This window comes from Aythya ferina, assembly GCF_964211825.1.
Source record: "Aythya ferina genome assembly, chromosome: 3".
Taxonomy (NCBI): domain Eukaryota; kingdom Metazoa; phylum Chordata; class Aves; order Anseriformes; family Anatidae; genus Aythya; species Aythya ferina.
In genome coordinates, this window is record NC_140298.1 from 104,188,756 (window position 1) to 104,207,137 (window position 18,382).

The 18,382-nt window shown below is 56.2% G+C and overlaps 2 protein-coding genes across 4 annotated transcripts; one reads left to right on the forward strand and one right to left on the reverse strand.

The window, feature by feature from the left end:
• The first annotated feature begins 452 nt into the window (after positions 1-452).
• On the forward strand, positions 453-8,656 carry KLF11 (KLF transcription factor 11). 2 transcript variants are annotated; one of them, XM_084515399.1, is made up of 4 exons: positions 453-538; positions 2,703-2,957; positions 4,331-5,282; positions 7,114-8,656. In XM_084515399.1, the coding sequence occupies exons 1-4, from the start codon at positions 497-499 to the stop codon at positions 7,425-7,427; spliced, it is 1,563 nt and encodes a 520-aa protein (XP_084371525.1). In that variant the 5' UTR covers positions 453-496; the 3' UTR covers positions 7,428-8,656. The 2 variants fall into 2 exon arrangements, with proteins under 2 accessions (XP_084371525.1, XP_084371526.1); XM_084515400.1 differs by lacking the exon at positions 453-538 and adding an exon at positions 1,613-1,712.
• Positions 8,657-9,787: 1,131 nt separating this feature from the next.
• On the reverse strand, positions 9,788-16,543 carry CYS1 (cystin 1). 2 transcript variants are annotated; one of them, XM_084515402.1, is made up of 3 exons: positions 16,335-16,543; positions 13,839-13,891; positions 9,788-10,675 (listed from the first exon to the last, which is right to left on the reverse strand). In XM_084515402.1, the coding sequence occupies exons 1-3, from the start codon at positions 16,491-16,493 to the stop codon at positions 10,570-10,572; spliced, it is 318 nt and encodes a 105-aa protein (XP_084371528.1). In that variant the 5' UTR covers positions 16,494-16,543; the 3' UTR covers positions 9,788-10,569. The 2 variants fall into 2 exon arrangements, with proteins under 2 accessions (XP_084371528.1, XP_084371527.1); XM_084515401.1 differs by having other exon boundaries at positions 9,788-10,678; positions 16,335-16,539.
• Positions 16,544-18,382: the final 1,839 nt, after the last annotated feature.

Genomic DNA, 18,382 nt, shown 5'->3' on the forward strand with positions numbered 1-18,382 from the left:
GCAGCACCTCGGGCTCTTCCCCTTCCCACCAGCGGCTTTTTGGGGTGCCCCCACCCCCAATGTCCCCAAAACTCCCCCAATTTAGGGCGGCCCCCCCCACACCCCGCTGCCCACGTGCGGCGCTGCACGGAGCTGGCGGGGGCGGCCGCCAGGCCACGCCCCCTCTCAGTGGCCACGCCCCCTCTCAGTGGCCACGCCCCCTCCGCGTCTAGGCCCCGCCCCCGACCTTTCCCCCAGTTTCCCGCTCCTCGCCCCGCCTCCCCCCCTCTCCCCCCCCCCTCCCCTCCCACGCGGCGCCCCCCCCGCCGCCAGCCCCGCGGCACGCCGCGATCACGCCGCCCGCCGCCTCCCATTGGCCGAGCGCGGGGCGCGCCGCGCGCTGATTGGCCGAGGGCCGCTCCCCGGGGGCGGGGCAGGGGAGGGGCGGGGGCGGGGTGGCCGCGCCGCGCCGTGCCGCCAGCCCGCTCACACCGCCGCCGCCCGCGGGGCCCGCGCCATGCACGGCTCGCCCGGCGCGGGGATGGGCGATGCGGCCCCGGTGAGCGCCCGGCGGGGCACAGGGAGGGGAGGGAGGGAGGGGAGAGGATGGGAGCGGGGAGCTGGGGCACGGGGTACAGGGGGGGTAGCGAGGGGCAGTGCGGGCACGTGCTCGGCGGGGAGGGGACCGTTAGGCGGGGAGGGGGCGGGGGGGGTCGGGACATGAGGGGATATCGCGACCCTGACGGGCCGGGGTCGTTATCCTGAGGGGATATCGGGACCTGAGGGGCTGGGGTCGGGACCCTGAGGGGGCTACCGGGCCCCTGAGGGGCTGGGGGCGGTAACCTGAAGGGATATCGCGACCCTGAGGGGATATCGGGGACCCTGAGGGGGTTACCGGGACCCTGAGGAGCTGGGGTCGTTATGCTGAGGGGATATCACGACCCGGAGGGGCTGGGGTCGGGATCCTGAGGAGATGTCGTGATCCTGAGGGGCTGGGGTCGTTATCCTGAGGGGATATCGGGACCCGGAGGGGATATCGTTACCCTGACGGGCTGGGGTCGGGATCCTGAGGCGATATCGGTACCCTGAGGGGATATCGGGGGTCCTGAGGGGATATCGAGACACTGAGGGGCTGGGGTCGTAATCCTGAGGGGATATTGGGGACCTTGAGGGGGCTACGGGGACCCTGAGGGGCTGGGGTCGTAATCCTGAGGGGATATCGCGACCCTGAGGAGATATCGGGGGTCCTGAGGAGATATCGGGACCCTGAGGGGGCTGAGGGGCGGTTGTGACCGTTACCCTGAGGGGCTGGGGGCGGCTGCGGCCGGTACCCTGAGGGGAGAGGGGCGCTGAGGGGACCCCGAGGGGCCGGGGGCGGCCGGGGCCGGGTCCCTGCAGGGCTTGGAGCCCCTGGGCCCCCCTGGGCGCCCCCCCCGGCCCCCCCCGGAGCCGCCGCCTCGCCCCCGGGCGGAGGAAGCGGCGGCGCCGCGGGGAGCAGGAGCAGGAGCAGGAGCAGCCCCCGCTTCCTGCCGCGGGGTGAGGCGAGGACAGGCGGGCCTGGCAGCGGGCACGGCGCGGCCGCGGGAAGCCCTTGTTTTATGTAATTATTATTTTATTTGGGAGCAGGGGAAGCCGTTCGCCTGAAATGTCGGCTAAAAAAAGTAATGAAATCCTGAAATAAGCGCTGCGCTGGCTCGGCGGTGCCGGCAGCTGGCCTGGCACCTCTTTGACAGGTGACGGGGGCTCACGCCCTGCATCGTGCTCGCCCGCCTTCCACTTGACATTATTTTCCGTGGAGATGTTTGATTTCTTTTCCTGAGCACTCAACCCCTTGGCTTCCTAATTTAGAGAGCCTTAACCCCTCCCTGTCCCTAGCCTTCACGCCCCTGCGCTGGGTGCCTGGTGTTTTAGGTGAGAGCCCTGTGTGGGTGGCTCGCTCACTGTTTCAGATCCATTTTGTTGGAAACGTTTGTGTCTGTAGTGGCAACAGCGTCACACACACACATCTGTGTCCCCGTGACACCACTCAGCTTGTTACTTGAGTCAGTAACAAAGCTCCTGGCCTCCGGTCCCAAAGTGCTGTCCCCCAAGGAGCAGGGCTCCCTGAAGGGTGTGATAACAACGCAGAGGTTCTTATTTTTTTAATTAAAAGCCCTTTTCAGCAGTGTATGAACACCGCATAGCAGCATGGGGCTTGAATATTTCGCTCTGCACTGCTGAAGTGTCTTTGCAAAGCGTGGTACCCTGAGCCAGAGATCAGCCCTCAGAGCATCTCACTGCCAGCCTGGAAGCTGCGCTCTCAGTGAGGCAGGACCGAGATTAGTGCTAAATACCAGCAGTCCGTGGGGTCTGGGAGACAGCCCTGCCTCAGCGAGGTTGGAAGGAGAATTCTTCTCTTTCTGCTGGTGTGCAGGCGAGGGGTGTGTTTATTCAGAACGGTGTCATCCAGGAAAGTAGCCCTGGAAACCCAAGCTGCGTGTTACACATATCAATTCCTTTCCTGCAAGTCATTTATTTTATTCTTTTTTGTTTTTTAAAAGAAGAGTAAGGGGGTGGGGAGGCGAGCTGGCAGGGGGAGGGGAAGAGTTGAGCCGCCTGGTAAAAGTCTTGCTGCGGGCCTGGGATCTGTTTCAGATGACCTTCATCGCCAGCAGACAGCGCGGGGGTGGCAGCAGCTTTGTCTGCGGACGCGTCCTAACAGCCGGTAATCCGATTGCCTTTAGGTTGACATTGTGGACATCTACGAGTCCATCCGAGAACGGCAGCGCCACGACAGCGAGAGGTCTTCCTGCGGCACCTTGGAGCAGAATGACATCGAAGCCGTCGAAGCCCTTGTTTGCATGAGCTCCTGGGGGCAAAGATCGCAGAAGGGTGACCTATTAAAGATAAGACCCCTCACGCCCTTCTCGGACTCTGGCGATTTCACAATGCACGCCGAGGCTACTTCTGAGTTACCAAAGGATTATTTGTCCACGCTGGTAAGAGAAACGTGACTGCAGAATAAGTCTGGAGGTTACAGCCCTCTGATGGGAAAGATGCTCACCTTGCTTACGTGTCCCTGCAGGGAATAGCCACAGCTTTCTGCTCTCTCTGGGTAGCAAACGTAGGGATGTGGGCAGGCAGTTTGGGTGCTGGCTGGAAGTTTTGCAGGATCCCACAGCCCTGAGGTGTGCAGGGACCTGAGGAGGCCCCAGCCCAGCCCCTGCTCCAGCAAGGCCACCCAGAGCAGGGTGCCCAGCACCACGGCCAGGCAGCCTCAGAGGAGACCCCACTGCCTCTCTGGGCAGCCTGGGCGGTGGAAAAACGCGCTTCCTGCCTCTGGGAGGCTTTGCAGTAAGAAAGGCAGAACCAGCCGCAGTGATTCAGCGCTGACTTAGCTGGAAGTGCTTTAGGAAAAAGGCTCCTGACGACATTTGGCTTCGCTCTCGTTGCTCTAAGAGAAAGCACAGGTTCCCATTATGAAACGGGGATTTTAATTAGCTTTATGCTGTGTTTCTACATGCAGCCTGCTGTTTCTCCAGAGCATTGGCCTACTCTGGCTGACTAATGTCAGCTGAATCACTTTTTTTGTTGTTGTTGCAATTTGTGTTGCAATAAACGTAGATAAAAAAACAAAACAACAACAGCAAAAAAGGCAACCCTCTGTGCCATCGGGGCTTTAGAAGGCCCTATTTCAGCCGGTAGACTTTTTAGGTCAGAAGAAAGGAGCAGCAGAGGAAAAAAGGCTGAGGTGGCACCGCAGCTGCCTGCTGGGCTGCTCCTCTCTGGCTCCTGGCACTCAGCATTGGAACTGTCTCCTGAGCAGCACAGGAGCCAGGCGTGGGCTGAGTTTTTGGTATTAAAGGAGGAAGGCGAGGTGGTGGCAGCAAGAGCCCAGAGGGAAAGGAGTAGGTGAGGGGAGAGAGCAGTCTGTGTGTGTTTATTCTACTGCCATGCCAGCTGGTGGGGGATTATTATTAAAAGACTGGGGCCTTGCTGGAAGGTAGCAGTTTAAACGGTACGGGATTGCTGTCACTGCTCTGCTTGCTGCAAACAGCAGAGCCCTCGTAGCCTCTTACAGCTGCTCCTGCTGCTGAGGAGGAGAAACCAGAGGGTTTTTGTAAGGCAGCGAGGAGACGTGGAACAGTCATACACAGCTTTACAGCCTGCCTCATTGCATTCCTGTTATTAGAGTGCCTTTACGCCTGTTCCCAGTGGCCATCAGGTGAAGCAACGCACGTTTCAACTGCTTTCCCCAGCAAGCAGGCTCTGACATTCTGGGGAGGGGGCCAAATTTTCTTTTTGCTTTAAAAACCGTAGCAAACCGCGCTGCGAAGCTGCAGCGTTGTGTAACGGCGCTCTCTTTGTGCAGTGCATGACCCCGCCGCACAGCCCGGACTTCGTGGAGATGTCGGCCGCGATGCTCCTCTCCTCGCAGCTCACTTACTCCAAGCCGAGGACTGTCATGGCAAACACGGCCTCCTGCTCGCTCACCTCCACCACCGCCGCGTCCCCCGTGAGCAAACCGTCACTGATAAGCATGGAGAGCCGCGGGGCCGAGCCCGCCGCGCCGCAGCCGTGCCGGGCCATGGCCACGAGCGTGATCCGCCACACGGGCGACAGCTCGGCTTGCCTCCGCCTCCCCGCCCCGCACGAGAAGGCGGCCGAGTGGTGCGGGGCGGCCGAGCGAAGACATTGCAGGGCGCCCCAGGACGCGTGCGCTGCCGCCGACGTCCTCGGCAAAACCTCCCCGGAGCATCCGCCCCACGCGCATGACCGCGACGACCCCGCCACCGATAAAGGGCAGCTTCCAGCCCGCCCCGCTTCGCCGCAGCCCCACATGGCAAAGAACTGTGACAGGGACTTGCAGAAAAGAGCCACCCCGGTGCCGCCCGTCCCCGTGTCGAGCCCCCAGGTTGTGTGTCAGATCTCCGTCCCCTTGAGCAGACAGAGCAGCATGATCAACGCCTACGTCAAGCCTCCTGCTCCGGCGGTCTCGACTCCGATGAAACCCATCCTCCCGCAGACGGCCCCGCTTTCCCAGCCCGTGCTCATGGGACCTTCCGTGCCTCAGGGGACCGTCATGTTGGTTCTCCCCCAGCCTGCCGTCCCGCAGGCACCGCCGTGCCCGCAAACGGTCGTGACCGTGGGGAGCACCAAGTTACTGCCCCTTGCTCCAGCCCCCGTGTTCATCGCTTCCGGGCAAAGCTGCACCCCCCAGATGGACTTTTCTAGGCGGAGGAACTACGTTTGCAACTTCCCGGGCTGCAAGAAAACCTATTTCAAGAGTTCCCACCTCAAAGCCCACCTCCGCACCCACACGGGTGCGTACTGGGGGGATGAGCCCTGCCTTCAGGGTGCCGAAATGCGCGGCTCCTCCGGGAGGGGTGGGAAGGGGAAGGGGCAGGTGATCGGGGATCTTGTGCTCCTCTCGGAGAAGAGAAGAATGCTCGTTCTTCACGGGCGGGCAAAACAAGCCAGACTTTGTTCGGAGACCTCGGCTGACCCCGTAGCATTAGCTGGCTTTCGTGGGCTGTAGTTGGAGCGAAGCGCAGCCCGCTGCGTGCGTGTGTGCATCGGGGTGGATCTCTGCCACCTGGACTAGGCTGAAGGGGATTGTGCAAGCTTTTGTTTTGAGCGTGGAGGGATCTCCCAGCTGCAGCGCAGGTGGTTGCCGTTCAGTTTTGTAAAGTAAAAGGAAAGAGAGAAAGTCAAATGCTGCACGTTTTCCTAGAGCTTTGCCTAGGCTAAAGGGGTGTGCGTTAAGGTTTTGGGCTACAGTGCTGGGAAGCAGCGCTGCTGCAGGAATCCAACTGTTCTCACTTACTTCCAGAACTCCCTTTGTGTAAGTAAATGGAAGTTAATTACAATTAGTAAGCGCTAATTTGCTCCGTAACACCTAGTTAGCGTGGAGGCAGTATAAATGTGTTTTACTTACCCTTTTTCTACCTCAGAGCTTCTATTACAACTAACTTCTGAGCTCTTGGAAGGGACTATTTTTGGTGTTGAAGGACAAGGATAGCAGATTATTGGTATAGAACAGCTCATTTAAACATTTGCCTAGTTTTTTTCCTTGCCTTACTTCCCCCACCCTCTGGTTTATTAGAAGGCAGCTTCCATGGCAAGGCTTCCCAGCAGTTCGCCAGCTTGTCCGGACACTTCCTCTGGGAAAAGAGCTTAAACTCTGTGTGAAGCCGATAATCCGTGTAAAGCAGAGCTCGGCTGCTTCAGTGCGGGTTTGAGGGAAGCGCTGCAGGCTGGCGAGTGAACCTGGCGCTGCGGGACAGCCACGGGCTGGCAGCAGGTGTCTGCTGAGCCCAGAGCATTGCTGATCTGCAGGGAAGCCAGCCTGCTGCACGGCACCAGTGGGCAGAGCAGCTTCAGCTTGTTCCTGCTTCATCCCGCTCGTTCAGCTGCCACCACGCTCACCCAGTGCAGAGCTTCACCCCTGCAATGAGGACAGAGCTGCTGCGGTGCATCCTTTCCTCCGGCCTTCTTGTTCTGCTCCAAAGGGATGCCGTAAATCTGGTCACGCGGTAGATGTTTATCTGGAGCTCTGCGGGTCGCGTTGGTTGGGACGGTTCCGATGTAAAGCAGGCACCGAGGTGACGCTGAAAGCCTGCCTGGCTGCTTTCAGTGCTGGCAGCCAGAAATGCCAGCGGTGTCTGGGCACGCAGGCGTGTAGGGTGTTCCTTGGTACCCCACGGGGGTATGCGGAGCTGGAGCACCTCAGCGGGTCTGGGAGGTTGGATTCCAGGTTCCTTCTTGCCCACAATATTTGCTGATGTTGTGTAGTGGCCACGGAGCTGTGGCCACGTAGGAGGGACAGGCTGAGAGGGATTTGCTTCTGGTTCAGTCGATAGATAACGTTGCTTTGTGAAGAATCATTTTTCTTTAAACTGGGCTTTGGAGAATTAAAAAAAATAGGCTTGATTAAAGATCATTAGAATAGATGTGAGGAAATAAGCAGAAACAAGACCGATGATTTTTATCTCTGAAACTGGAATTGAACTTCTACTTCAGCAAATGGTGACTTCATGCATGAGCAGTTCAGGGAAAAAGATCAGATTTTTTTTTAGGCTAGAACTTATAAGTTAGTTCTTCGATGAAATGGAGCATAATGACAACAAGTTGTGTTTCTTTCGTGTCCTGCAGGAGAAAAGCCTTTCAGCTGCAACTGGGAAGGCTGCGACAAGAAGTTTGCCCGCTCGGACGAACTGTCCCGCCACCGCCGAACTCACACGGGGGAGAAGAAGTTCGCCTGCCCCGTGTGCGAGCGCCGCTTCATGCGCAGCGACCACCTGACGAAGCACACCCGCCGCCACATGACCACGAAGAAGGTGCCCAGCTGGCAGACAGAGGTTGGCAAACTGAACAGAATCGCCACGGTGGAGAAACCCAAAAGCAGCGGCAGCAGCAGCGCTCTCGGTATGCTCATCCCCGTGCCGCCAGCTGTCTGCCAGGGCTAGGCTGGGAGCGCGCCTCCTCCTCCAGCTTCCTGAAAATCGGGAAGGGCTCTGCTGGCTACGAGAGAACTGCCAGCGCAACCCTCCTCCCCCAGCGTGTCTGTGCACACTTCAGCTTCCTTCTTTTTAGGTCCTCGGTTATTAATGCGATGTGAGAAATCTGGCCTGTCTTTCCTCATCCCTTCCCTACGTGTTGTTTCTTTTTCCATTTTGGGGCAAATGCAATCACCAGCACTTCAGGAAAGCAGAACTCTTTTTGAAATGATTTCGGCAATAGGTTCAAAAAGTCACTTGTAATGCTTGCTGTTAATATTCCGATGGACAGTGAAACAGGGTGATTTTTAATTTTTATACTAGTGTTTTCTATACCAAATATATTTTGTATTTATTCATTTTGGTCTTGGTATGCAGGCAATTACTTGGCCTGCATTAGTAGGGGTGTGCAGGACAAGACCCAGGGCTTTGGGAACTTTTTCAGGTAGCCTAAAGAAACGCATTCAGAGCATTCTGTGAACGCATAACGTTTCAAAACTCAGTGTTTGGGGTTTTAACGCTTCGGGATCCCGATCCTGCAGCGGGCTGGTGCTGTTACACCCTCCTTGTGCAGGTGGCACCGGAGGTTTGAGATTTTGAGATCTGTGTGTGGCATTGTTTCAAAACACAACAGAACGATTGCAGAATAAAAGCCTTGAGGATTCCAACCTCAGCCAAGCTCGTACCCTTTGTGAGTGGGGGGAGCTGTGATTTCTGGTAAAGCCCGAGGTGCGGGGCATTCCTGGGTCCACCTTCCACCTCAGCAAAGTTTGGAGGAGCCAGGCTGTTCTGCTGGAGCTGCTCCAGGGGAGGTACGAATACTGTTGAGCAGCCTTGACACTAAAAATGATCCTTTTGGTCCCATTAAACCAGCATATCAAAATCTACTGAAAACATGCAAAAAGGGCAAGATAACCTGTGAATAATTCGCTGGGTCTCAGGTTTTGTTTTTTTTTTTTGAACACAGGAGAAATGAGAAATTAAGTTTTTTATGTCTTGTGGATGCTTATGCACCTTATAGGAAACTCTTCCAGGCTTTCATTTACCCGTATCGAAGCACCAGAGGAAATACTAATCATGTCTTAACTTAAAAAACCAGACACCGTGTCATCCCGATGATGCTCTCTATGTGGCCTTATACTCCCCCCTGTACTTTGTATGAAATCACCCTTTTCTATTAAATGAAATACTCTCCCCGCTGCATGGATTTTCTTTTACACCAGCTGCAAATGTGACCGGGGAGGGAAATCTCTGTTCTTACCTGTAAGCGTAGGGCTGGAGCCTGTGCTGGGTGCTCTGGAGCTCTGTGCCTCACCTAAAAACATCCACGCCCTGCTCTCGCTGCGCCGCAATCCCCCTGGCTGGCCTACGTGCCGCGCAGCGTGTGCACGTGCAGGCCTGCTTTGTGCTCCCCGGGGCTCGGCCCAAAATGTGCTCAGGCACACTGAATGCCTGCAGTGTTACCCTTCGGGGGCAGCGTCCCCTTTGCCACGTTAATGTGGTGAAAAAAGAGAGATTTCGGCTCTTTTTTTGCTTTGAACTTCCCTAGAACAAGAGGTTTGATTTTTTGATGCTGCTTTAGCATGCTTATAACGGGGGAGGACTGTCCTGTCTCGATCTGATAGCCAATTCAGTACTTTGTGTGCGGCTTTTTTCTTTGTTTGCTTTTTTTCCCCAAAAACCAACCCTTTTTGGTGTCCGCCTGAGCAAACTGGCTTGGGAACTCCCTCCGTGATTTAACACAAGGTTGTGTTAGGTTGTTGCATCACGGGGAGGACCCGATGGGCTGACCCTACAAAATTTCCTGGCGGGTGTGGGAACACAAAGGCGGCTCTTCCTCCTGCAGATGTGCGCGGAGGGGTGGCTGGGCATTATTGTATGTATCTTTTTTAAATTCCTATTTAAAAAACTATGTAATATGACCACTTTTAAATCATAAAAAAGTGAAATTTCAGGTTTCCTATAAACATACGTTCCAGAACTGTGTAAGGACAACCAATTTAGGATATATATCCAGGCCAGGGGAAGACTTCAGGGCTTCACTGCTTCGCTTGCCCTCAAGCGCAGCCTTTTTTTATTTTTGTAATTGTTTACATTTGTAAGCGCCTCCGGCTGCCTCCCAGGTTAGGGCAGCGTTTATTTCTGGCCGCTACGTTTTGAGATGGCAGCGGCGTGGGAACAGGAGGGGGCACGGAAGGGAACGGGAGGTGAGAGGAGGCGAGGCGCTGCTGCCGGCGCTGTCCCAGCTGCTGGCTGCGGCCGTGAAAAGGCAAACACAGGTGGAAAACAGCAAATGGTGACTCAAAAAGTGGCACCACCGACTGGAGACGTTTTCTGAACAGCTTATTTGCCTTTATTGAGAGTTATGCAGAGTACAGATCCGCTTCTTTCCCTTACACAGATTTCAGGAACGACAAAGAAGCCAAAATACAGCTGCGCCCTGCTGTTTCCCCTTGCGCTTGCACACGCTTTGTGCAGATTTCATCTGGCACCTTTTATGGTTCAGCTGAAGGCAGAAATAAGGCACTTTTCTACTCCTGATAATAAGCAGCTACTCATAGCACATTAAGATGCAGGCAAAACAGAGGCAGAAACCCTAAAATACCAGGCTTCTCTGTCAAGGAGTGCTGAAAACGTATGATTTTCCGTGGCGATCCAGCCTTTCTGATTCAGCTAATGATAAATTGTAGTGATTTTTCTTCTAGACCAGCTACGGAGGAGAAGAAACGCACGGGCAGGCCAGGAGCGATGGCTGAGAACGGGTGGCAACGAGCTGCTCTGCAAAGCCCTCTCTAAGCAGGTGGCCACGGTGAGGTGGCCCTGGGGACGTGTCTCCTGCTGGGACTGGGGGGAAAGCCCTTGTGCTGCGGGTACAGCACCCGCACCGCCAGGACAGCAAAAAAAATAAGGTTTTCCTTCAAAGCACCATCTCAGCAGAGCTCTAGTACGCCTTCGTTGGGAAATACGGTTTTCTTCAGGTCATCCTCCGTGCCTCCGGAGCAGTCGCACTGCCTCTCGCCCATCCTCTCCTTCCTCCTCCTCTTCCTCCTCCTCCTCCTCCTCCTCCTGGCCGTGGCCCGTTGGCAGCAGCTTTCTGCCCCCCGCTTTATGCTCAGCGGCCGTACTCCCGCTCGATGCTGGCCATCAGCTCCTCCTCCGCGCAGTCGTAGGACACGGCCGGGCGCCCCGCCGGCTGCTTGCTGCTCCCTCCCGGGCACCTGCTGGCGAAGGGCAGGAGTTACTGCGGGCATGAGGGGGAGCCCAGCTCCGAAGACATAAAAAGACACTGATTTCATCTTGTGAATAGAACAGTCGCGACGCAAGTGGCTCGCTGAGACAGAGATACTCTAACGCATCAGATTTCCAGCTCTGGCTGACGTTTGCTATTACTTGGCACCTATTTCAGCCGGTGAGTTCATGAAAGCGAAGCCCTTGCAATGCTGCGCCTCACACTCCCGTAACCCCATAACCCTCTGGTGAATTATGGCCAGCTAAAGCTTGCCATAACCTTTACACCAGTTCCTCGCCTCGAGGCTTTCTGCAGAAAGGTGTTTGGACTATTTTCTGTTTATTTATTTCAGGATTTGCCTACCCTCTGGCTTCCACCCCTTTCGATAGGGCTGGACATTACCTGTAGGAACGGCTTGCGTTTCCCCAGGTCTGGTATTTTGCACTTCTGCTTTGGAGATGTGTAAGATAAAAGGTTAAAAGGTGGTTTTGTTTGTCCGGGCTCTCATGGGCCTGAACAAACCCCTCCCCAGGTTTGGTCTCTGTGTGTGGGCTCTGCTGGGCCCACGATTCACTCGGAGGAGCTCGGGTATTAACACGTCTTCACAGACCTGCAGCTCAGTGCGTTCACTTTGTGCCCTCCAGGAACAGGTAAGCGAGAAATAAATGGTTTTGTAGGGCAGTCAGTTGGTTACCAAAATGAGGTTTTCATATCCGATGGCATGGCTCTAGCTCTATCACCGTTAGCATCTACGGCTTACCGTGTGTCTAAGGATGAGCTCCATCTCATCCTTGGCCTTGGACGAATTTGTCTCAGCATCCCTTGGGGAAAAAAACTGAGAACCCTGGTTATGGGATGAGAGCTGCCCCAAAGCAGGTAAGCGTGGAATGAGAATTGAAGGAAAATGCTCTGAATTGAAGGAAAATGCCCTGAACTGAAGGAAAATGCCCTGAACTGCTTTTCCAAGGAACCTTTCTCATATCTGGGAGCTGCTTTCACAAACCCGCAGCCATCTTTGGTAGCCAGGAGCGGTTCTCCTTGGGCACAGGGGTGTCTGTAATGTTTCTGAAGCAGACACTTGCCCGTTGGAGCAAGCTGCACAGAGGCAGCTGCACCTTTTAAGACAAAAAGCCCAGCTGGCCCAGCCTGGCAGTGCTCGTGCCGTGCCCCGTGCATGTCAGGAATAGTTTGATGTTCTCCCGGGAGCCACCTGGCCCCCAGCTGGCGTGGCAGCCGCATCATGTGGGCCTTGGGCTATGGACATTGCACCCTGCCCTCGGCTGCAGCTTCTCCTGGCAGCTCCCGAGGAGGATTTAGCCAGCGGGCTCTGCTGCGCCTTCCTTTTCTTCCTTTCTCTTCTCCTGAAGGGCTGTGAGCTCTCTGGTTTCTGCTGCAGCAGCAAATAAGGGAGGAAAGCTGGCAGCCAGTGCCCACGAGCCAGCAGCTGCAAAGCAAATTCCTTTGAATTTGAAAGAATCGGGAAAAGGAAATGGAGCAATCCGACTTAAACACCCAGCTGGCACCTGATTTATTGATATAAACCCTGCGCCGGGACAGTCCAACTAATTTCACGTTACACGGTGGGTCGGGTCGGAGGCAGAGCTCTTGGCAGCTCGCTCGCAGACCCACAGAAGAGCCATTGTTTCTCCTAACGACTGCTAATTCCTCGCTGTTAATTATTCTTCATCCCCTGGCCTGGCTGGTGACCCCCGGGCACGAGAGGAAGTCTCCAGGTAAAATTCAAGCTGGGTGAAACATAAATGTGTGTTTTTAAGAAGGCAAAAGCAAAGCCCACTGCCACGCAGGCCCCGGAACCAAGTGGGATGAAGGGGGCAGCGTTCACTTCATGAGCAGGGCCCTGCCCGAGTGGGCAATCTCTGCTATTGTGGCAAATATATCTGGCGTTTAATTTGGAAAAATGGCAGTAAGTCCAAAAAAAGAGTGGCTCCATCTGCTTCAAAAGAGAAACTTCTCCGCCCTGAGGACAGCAGTGTAGGCCTCAGCCTGGTTGTCAGGGCCTGGCCGCACAGAGGCCTGAGCGTGGCTCCAAGCCAGAGCATGGGCAAGGGACTTCATGAGGCCCTCCCAGCCCCATCCTTCATCTCAGGGTCTTGTTAAACAAAGTCTGGATTTGATTTCGGGAGCCCCAGCACACCCTGCATCTCCGGGAGTGTCTTCAGAGAGGGCTAAGGCAGGAGGGACGCCACCACGTCGAGGCGCTGCCTGCTGAACCCAGCCGAGGGCTCTGAGACTTCCCGGCTCAGAAAACAGCAGGCCAGGATGCCGAGGGAAAAATTATTCAAGATCTGGCTGTTTTGGGGCAGGGAGAGAGCTGAGAATTAGCAGTGCCAGGAGAAGAGCCTGGTGGGACAGCAAAGGAAAACAGGCCAAGGCAACCCATCAGGATGTCTCTGGGTATCTGAGGGCTAAAAAGTTATTAACAGCTTGGAGGGAGTTAAAAAAGCAGCAGTAAGGATGATTTTAGAGGCCAAAGCAAAGCATTTAAGGCAAGAGGAAAGCAAGACGTGTGCTCCTGTCCAGAGTTGGAAGGCCCAGAGCCACAGGATGGCCATGGCTGAAGGGACCTACAGAGGTCAGCCAAGTTAATCAAGTCAGCCCCAGTGCTATGCCTGGAAATGAGGTGGGATGAATCCAGGCCACGGGTTTTTATCATTCTGCTGAGGATGGGCAAGTCCAGGATTAATCATTACAACGCCTTCTGCAAGACCTCGCGGCTGGAAAATGGGTCAAAGCCACGGCTGGGCAACTCTGCTCGTGACACGGGGCTTGGGAGCAATTAAAAAATCATTGTAACAATCCTGGGCCGTGTCATCCGACCTGTGCACTGCCACGCTTAATGGGGTCCCACGTGAATTTTTGCAGTCCGTGCCCACCCCCAGCACCCACCACGGGTGCCTGCTCTCCTGGCCGTGGTTCTGCAGAGTCTCCTTGTCTCCTTTTTGCTCCCCACTCAACGTTTATTTCTTTAATTGGTTGTGCAGGAATTCCTCCAGCCAGGGAAGGGAAGGGAAGGGAAGGGAAGGGAAGGGAAGGGAAGGGAAGGGAAGGGAAGGGAAGGGAAGGGAAGGGAAGGGAAGGGAAGGGAAGGGAAGGGAAGGGAAGGGAAGGGAAGGGAAGGGAAGGGAACTCACTCATTGCTGACGTTGTTGTTCTCTGTGTCGGGCGGGCTTCCAGGTAACACAGCCTTGAAGAGAACAAACATCAGGTATCTCAGTGGCAACATCTGGGAGCTGTGTTCAGCTCTAGGGGGTTGTTCTTACACCCCAAACAACCTCTGTGAAGATGACGGAGGTGCAAGAGCATCCCTATAGTAGCAACAGTCCTGCCAGCTCTCCTTCAGCTTTCTGGGCACCCGGCTGGCTGCCGAAGCCACCATGTGTTACGTGCCAGGCACAGCCCCAAAGCCAGGATTTGGAGCCTGGAAACAGCTCCTGGGGCTGGCTGCACGAGCTGATGGCCAGCAAAGAGTTCCCTTCTGGTCACAGAGCACCACCTCCCAGCAGCCTCCCACTGCCAACAAAATATTCCACATCCTGAAGCATGCCTCATCCTCCTCATCCTCATCCTCCTCCTCGTCCCCACCAGGATGCTGCTGCCCCAAATCACAGGTTTCAGCCCTTCCCACCATGGGACCCCTCCTTCCCACACTGCGGGTGGGTTTGGCTCACGCTCGGCTGCCTTTTCCCCCCCCTTTTTTTTGGCTGACTGCTGCACGTTACGAGCCGTACGTGTCGTGTGGGTGGAAGGCAGAATTAATTACTCATCGGGACAGAGCGGCAAGATCTGCTTCCCTCTGCAAAACCCGCTCCCACCTTCTCCCCGGGATCCGTCAGCACCGAGGCTTCTTTCCCAGGAAAGTGGGAGCATCAAAAGCAGCCCGCTGGCCCTGCTGGCACGGCAGGCAGCACCCTCCAGCGACACGAGAAATGCTGTGGGTGGCCAAGCAGCACCTCGGGAACAAAATCCAGTGGAGATGGGTACGGGAGGGAAAGGACGGGCCCCTCTCTGCTCCATCCTCTGGCTGGGAACGTGTGCACGGCGCTCGGTTTGGGTCAGGGGTGGTGCCGGGATCAAAGTGACCCGTGCAATGTCTGGGCTCAGGGGGGGACACACTTTTTGGCCATGAATAAAAGCAGGAAGGAAAGGCAGAGATAAATTGCGAGATCTGGGCGATCAGATTTCTGCGGCCGGAGGCCTGGCTTGGCGAGGACACGAAACCGTGTCTGCCGTCGGCTGGGGGCGTCCGGCAGCAGGGTGATGCACTAAGGGGTGGAAAACGCCTGGTTTGGGCTGAAAAACCCAGCTTTTGGGACTTGACCAGGGCTTTGGAGACGTGCTGCACCCCAACAGAAGATGGTTAACGCAGGCTCTGCCTGTGTCACTGCAGCACCGCTGCCCTCCTCTCCTCACCCCACATCTCCTCCTGCCCCCCAGCTCACAAACCTCCCCGTGGGAAGGGTGGGACGGCAGCTTGCACAACACCCTAAATCCTAACCAAATCCTAACTAAATCCTAACCAAATCCTAACTAAATCCTAACCTGCATCCTGCGAGCTGGCACAGAGCCCGTGGGGCTGCTGCCCGGGAGGGACCACGGCCACCTCGGCGCAGGTAGGAGCCCAGCTCTGCCCTGCAAACCTCCCCCTGATGGTACGAGCTCTCTCCTTTTGCCGTTCCTAAAACTTCCTTTCTTTCAGTTTTGTTTTGTTTTGTTTTGTTTTTTCCTTTAAGACTCGCATAAAACTGCTTTTTGTGCTCGCCGAGCCTCCTGCTCGCCAACTGCGTTTGCATGCAAATTGTCACCGTGCCACGGGCACGCAGTTTGGTCATAGAAAAAAAGCAAAACAACCAAAAGTATTGCATCCTAAATACTTATTTCTGTCAGTAAATCATGGAATCATAGGATCTTTTTCGTTGGAACAGACCCTAAAGACCAGGAAGCCCAGCGCTGCCAGTCCCACCACTGTACCACGTCCCTAAGCCCCGTTCGCCCCTCTCAGGACCCCCAGAGACGCTGCTGCAGTGGGAACGTTTCACCCACGCCTTGGGGCTGGCGGTGCCCCTGCTCGGGGCTTTTTTTTTCCTTACAACCAGGACGCAGCTCCCACAACAACAACTTCCAGTGAAGACGAATGATGCCAGCAATTTTTGGCCCCAGCACCAGCTGTAGGAACGCGGGGCACCCCGAATCGCAGGGGACCCACGCAGATGGTAGAGCCCAGCTGCACACGGGGCCACCCCAAAACCAGACCCTGTGTCTGACAGCGTTGCCCAAACCCTTCTTAATCCCTGTGGGTCCCTTCCAGCTCGGACACTTCACGATTTCTGAACCCCGCGGCAATTTCCGAGCAAGGGGAAAGAAAACAAATCTCTGCTTTTCCCCTCCCCGGAGGAAAATCCAGGAAACGGAGCAGTTCCTGAACCAGCTGCAGCGGCCGGGAACCATTTGGGGCCGGTTCCCTTTGGGGTAATGGAAACCCTATTGATTTTGGGGGCTTCCCGAGGAAACAACGGGGACGAGGAGAAACTCGGGGTAACACCGAGCCCCCAAGGGGGGCTGCGACCACCCTTGGGGTTTGGGAGGGGACAGGATTTGGGGTCGCTGAGGGGCCCGGGGGGGGCACTTACCTCCCTCGGGGGGCTGCCGGGGGTGGGCAGCGCCGCTGCCCCCTCGCCCCCCGCCGCCGCCTCCGCCGGGTTCGGGGTCGCCCCCGGCCCTCGGGGGTCGCCTCCGCCGCCTCCCCCCGTGGCCACCGGGCCCCGGCGGCGGCTGCTGCCGCTTCCCATGGGCTCGGGGAGCGGAGCCGGGGCCGGCTGAAGGCTGGGGCCGGCCCCCGGGGCAGGCGGAGGGGGGCGAGGGGGCGGTCAAGAGGCGAGGGGGGAGCGGCGCCGGGCGGGGAAGGAGCCCCCGGGGAGGCCGGGAGGAGGGGGAGAGAATGGGGAAAACGGGGGAAGGGGGGATATGGGGCAGCCTTGCTGTCTTATCTGCCCTTTCTCCCTTTTCCCTAGGGGTCCAGGGGGTTGTCTCTATTCAGGGAGGGTCCCCGGAGGCTGCCACAGCCCCGAGAGCAGCCACGGGTTGGGATCAGCCCTTCCGTGGGGTGTCCCCCAAAGCCTCCCCAAACTGGGGGAGCCAGGAGGGCGACGCATTTACGGATCACTCGCAGCCCCTGCGAGATCCCCAGCCACAACAGGGAACCCTCGGGGGGTTTTTGGAAACTCAGGGTGCCCAGCACCACATCCAGGGCTGGTGACATGCCCCAGGTGACAGAGGGGATGCTCTGGGCTCCGAGGGTTGGCACGGTCCCAAGCGGTGGCACTGCCTTCAGGCCCTGGCCACCAGCAGAGCTCCCGGCTCCCTGCAGGCCTGGAGCCTCCTGGAAAGTTTCCTGGCGGCCCCGATGGAAAAAAAAAATCCCTGCCTGCGGGCAGCCCCTCGGATCCGCCTGGGCTGACGCCGCCTGCGCACAGCCTGCGTCCCACGGCGAGCTGAGCCTGTCGGGTTTGGGAGCAGCTGGGGACAGGGAGTGTTGGGGCAGCGGCGACCCAAAATGCTGCCAGGGTTTATCCAGGAGACAGGGAGATGTTTCCCTGCTGCAAAGTCTGCTGGGGACTAAAACGAAGATTTTCAGAAAGTTAAAAGCCTGGTAAGGCCATGAATTCTCAGGAAAAGCAGCAAAAATCAGCTATCAAATCCCTTTTTATTTTATTTTGATTTATTTTTTTTTTTTCTGTAGGCTTTAAGCACGGTTTCCCAGCAGGGCCGGTGTTTAGCATCCTGGCTGATCTTCAGGAGCGAGGGCTGGCAGCTGCAGGTGGCACCCAGCCAGCGGCCATGACATGGCCTCGGGGGAGGCAGCAGCTCCGGGGCCCTGCTGGGGGATGCTGCTGCCACAGATTTTAACATCGCTGTTATCCAGCAAAGCCACGAGGGCTGGTTTGCCCCGTTGGGGTATTTGCTGGGCTTTGCCAGACTTCTGAAATCAATGGTTGAAGCAGAGTTGAGAGGTGCAATTGTCTGGGCCAAATCTCCCTTTCTGATCGTATTTTCAGGTTGCTCATTCCCTGAGTATGAGAATAAAAAGGAGAATAAAAGAGAATGACTGTCCTGACCCATGTCCAAAAATGATGACGGCAGCTGGAGAGCAAGGAGGGATGACAGGGCACGGCGGGGTGCCAGCGGTCACGATCCCTATTGCAAACAAGGAGTGTGCTTGCTGGGTGAACTAGCAGCTCCTCTCACCATGATAACCAAAACAGGGCCGGGGAACTCTGCTTTCTCATGTTGTCTTCCCACCAGAGCTTTTCTAGGGCACTACAGGTAGCACGTTGAGCAAGCTGACCTTGTGACAACAAGCATTACGCTGCATGTTTTGATTCTGCCTTCTTTTCTGACACTGGATTTTCTACAAATCTTCAACAGATATATTCCCTCAGCATAAGAGCAGTGGAACAAAAAGGATTTAAACCCAAAGTTAATGTATATATCATGTCAGATCTGCTCTCTGCAGAGCCATCGGGAAAACCTCAATCTGTCCCACTGCGAACTGCAGGGCTGGTGTCACCCTTCGGTGAGCAGGTTTATTTATTAATCTGCCTTTCTAGCATTAACTTGTGTGCAGCAAGGAAATGTGTGCATTGCTCAAATTGGAGCCTGCCTCTACCACGCAACGGGA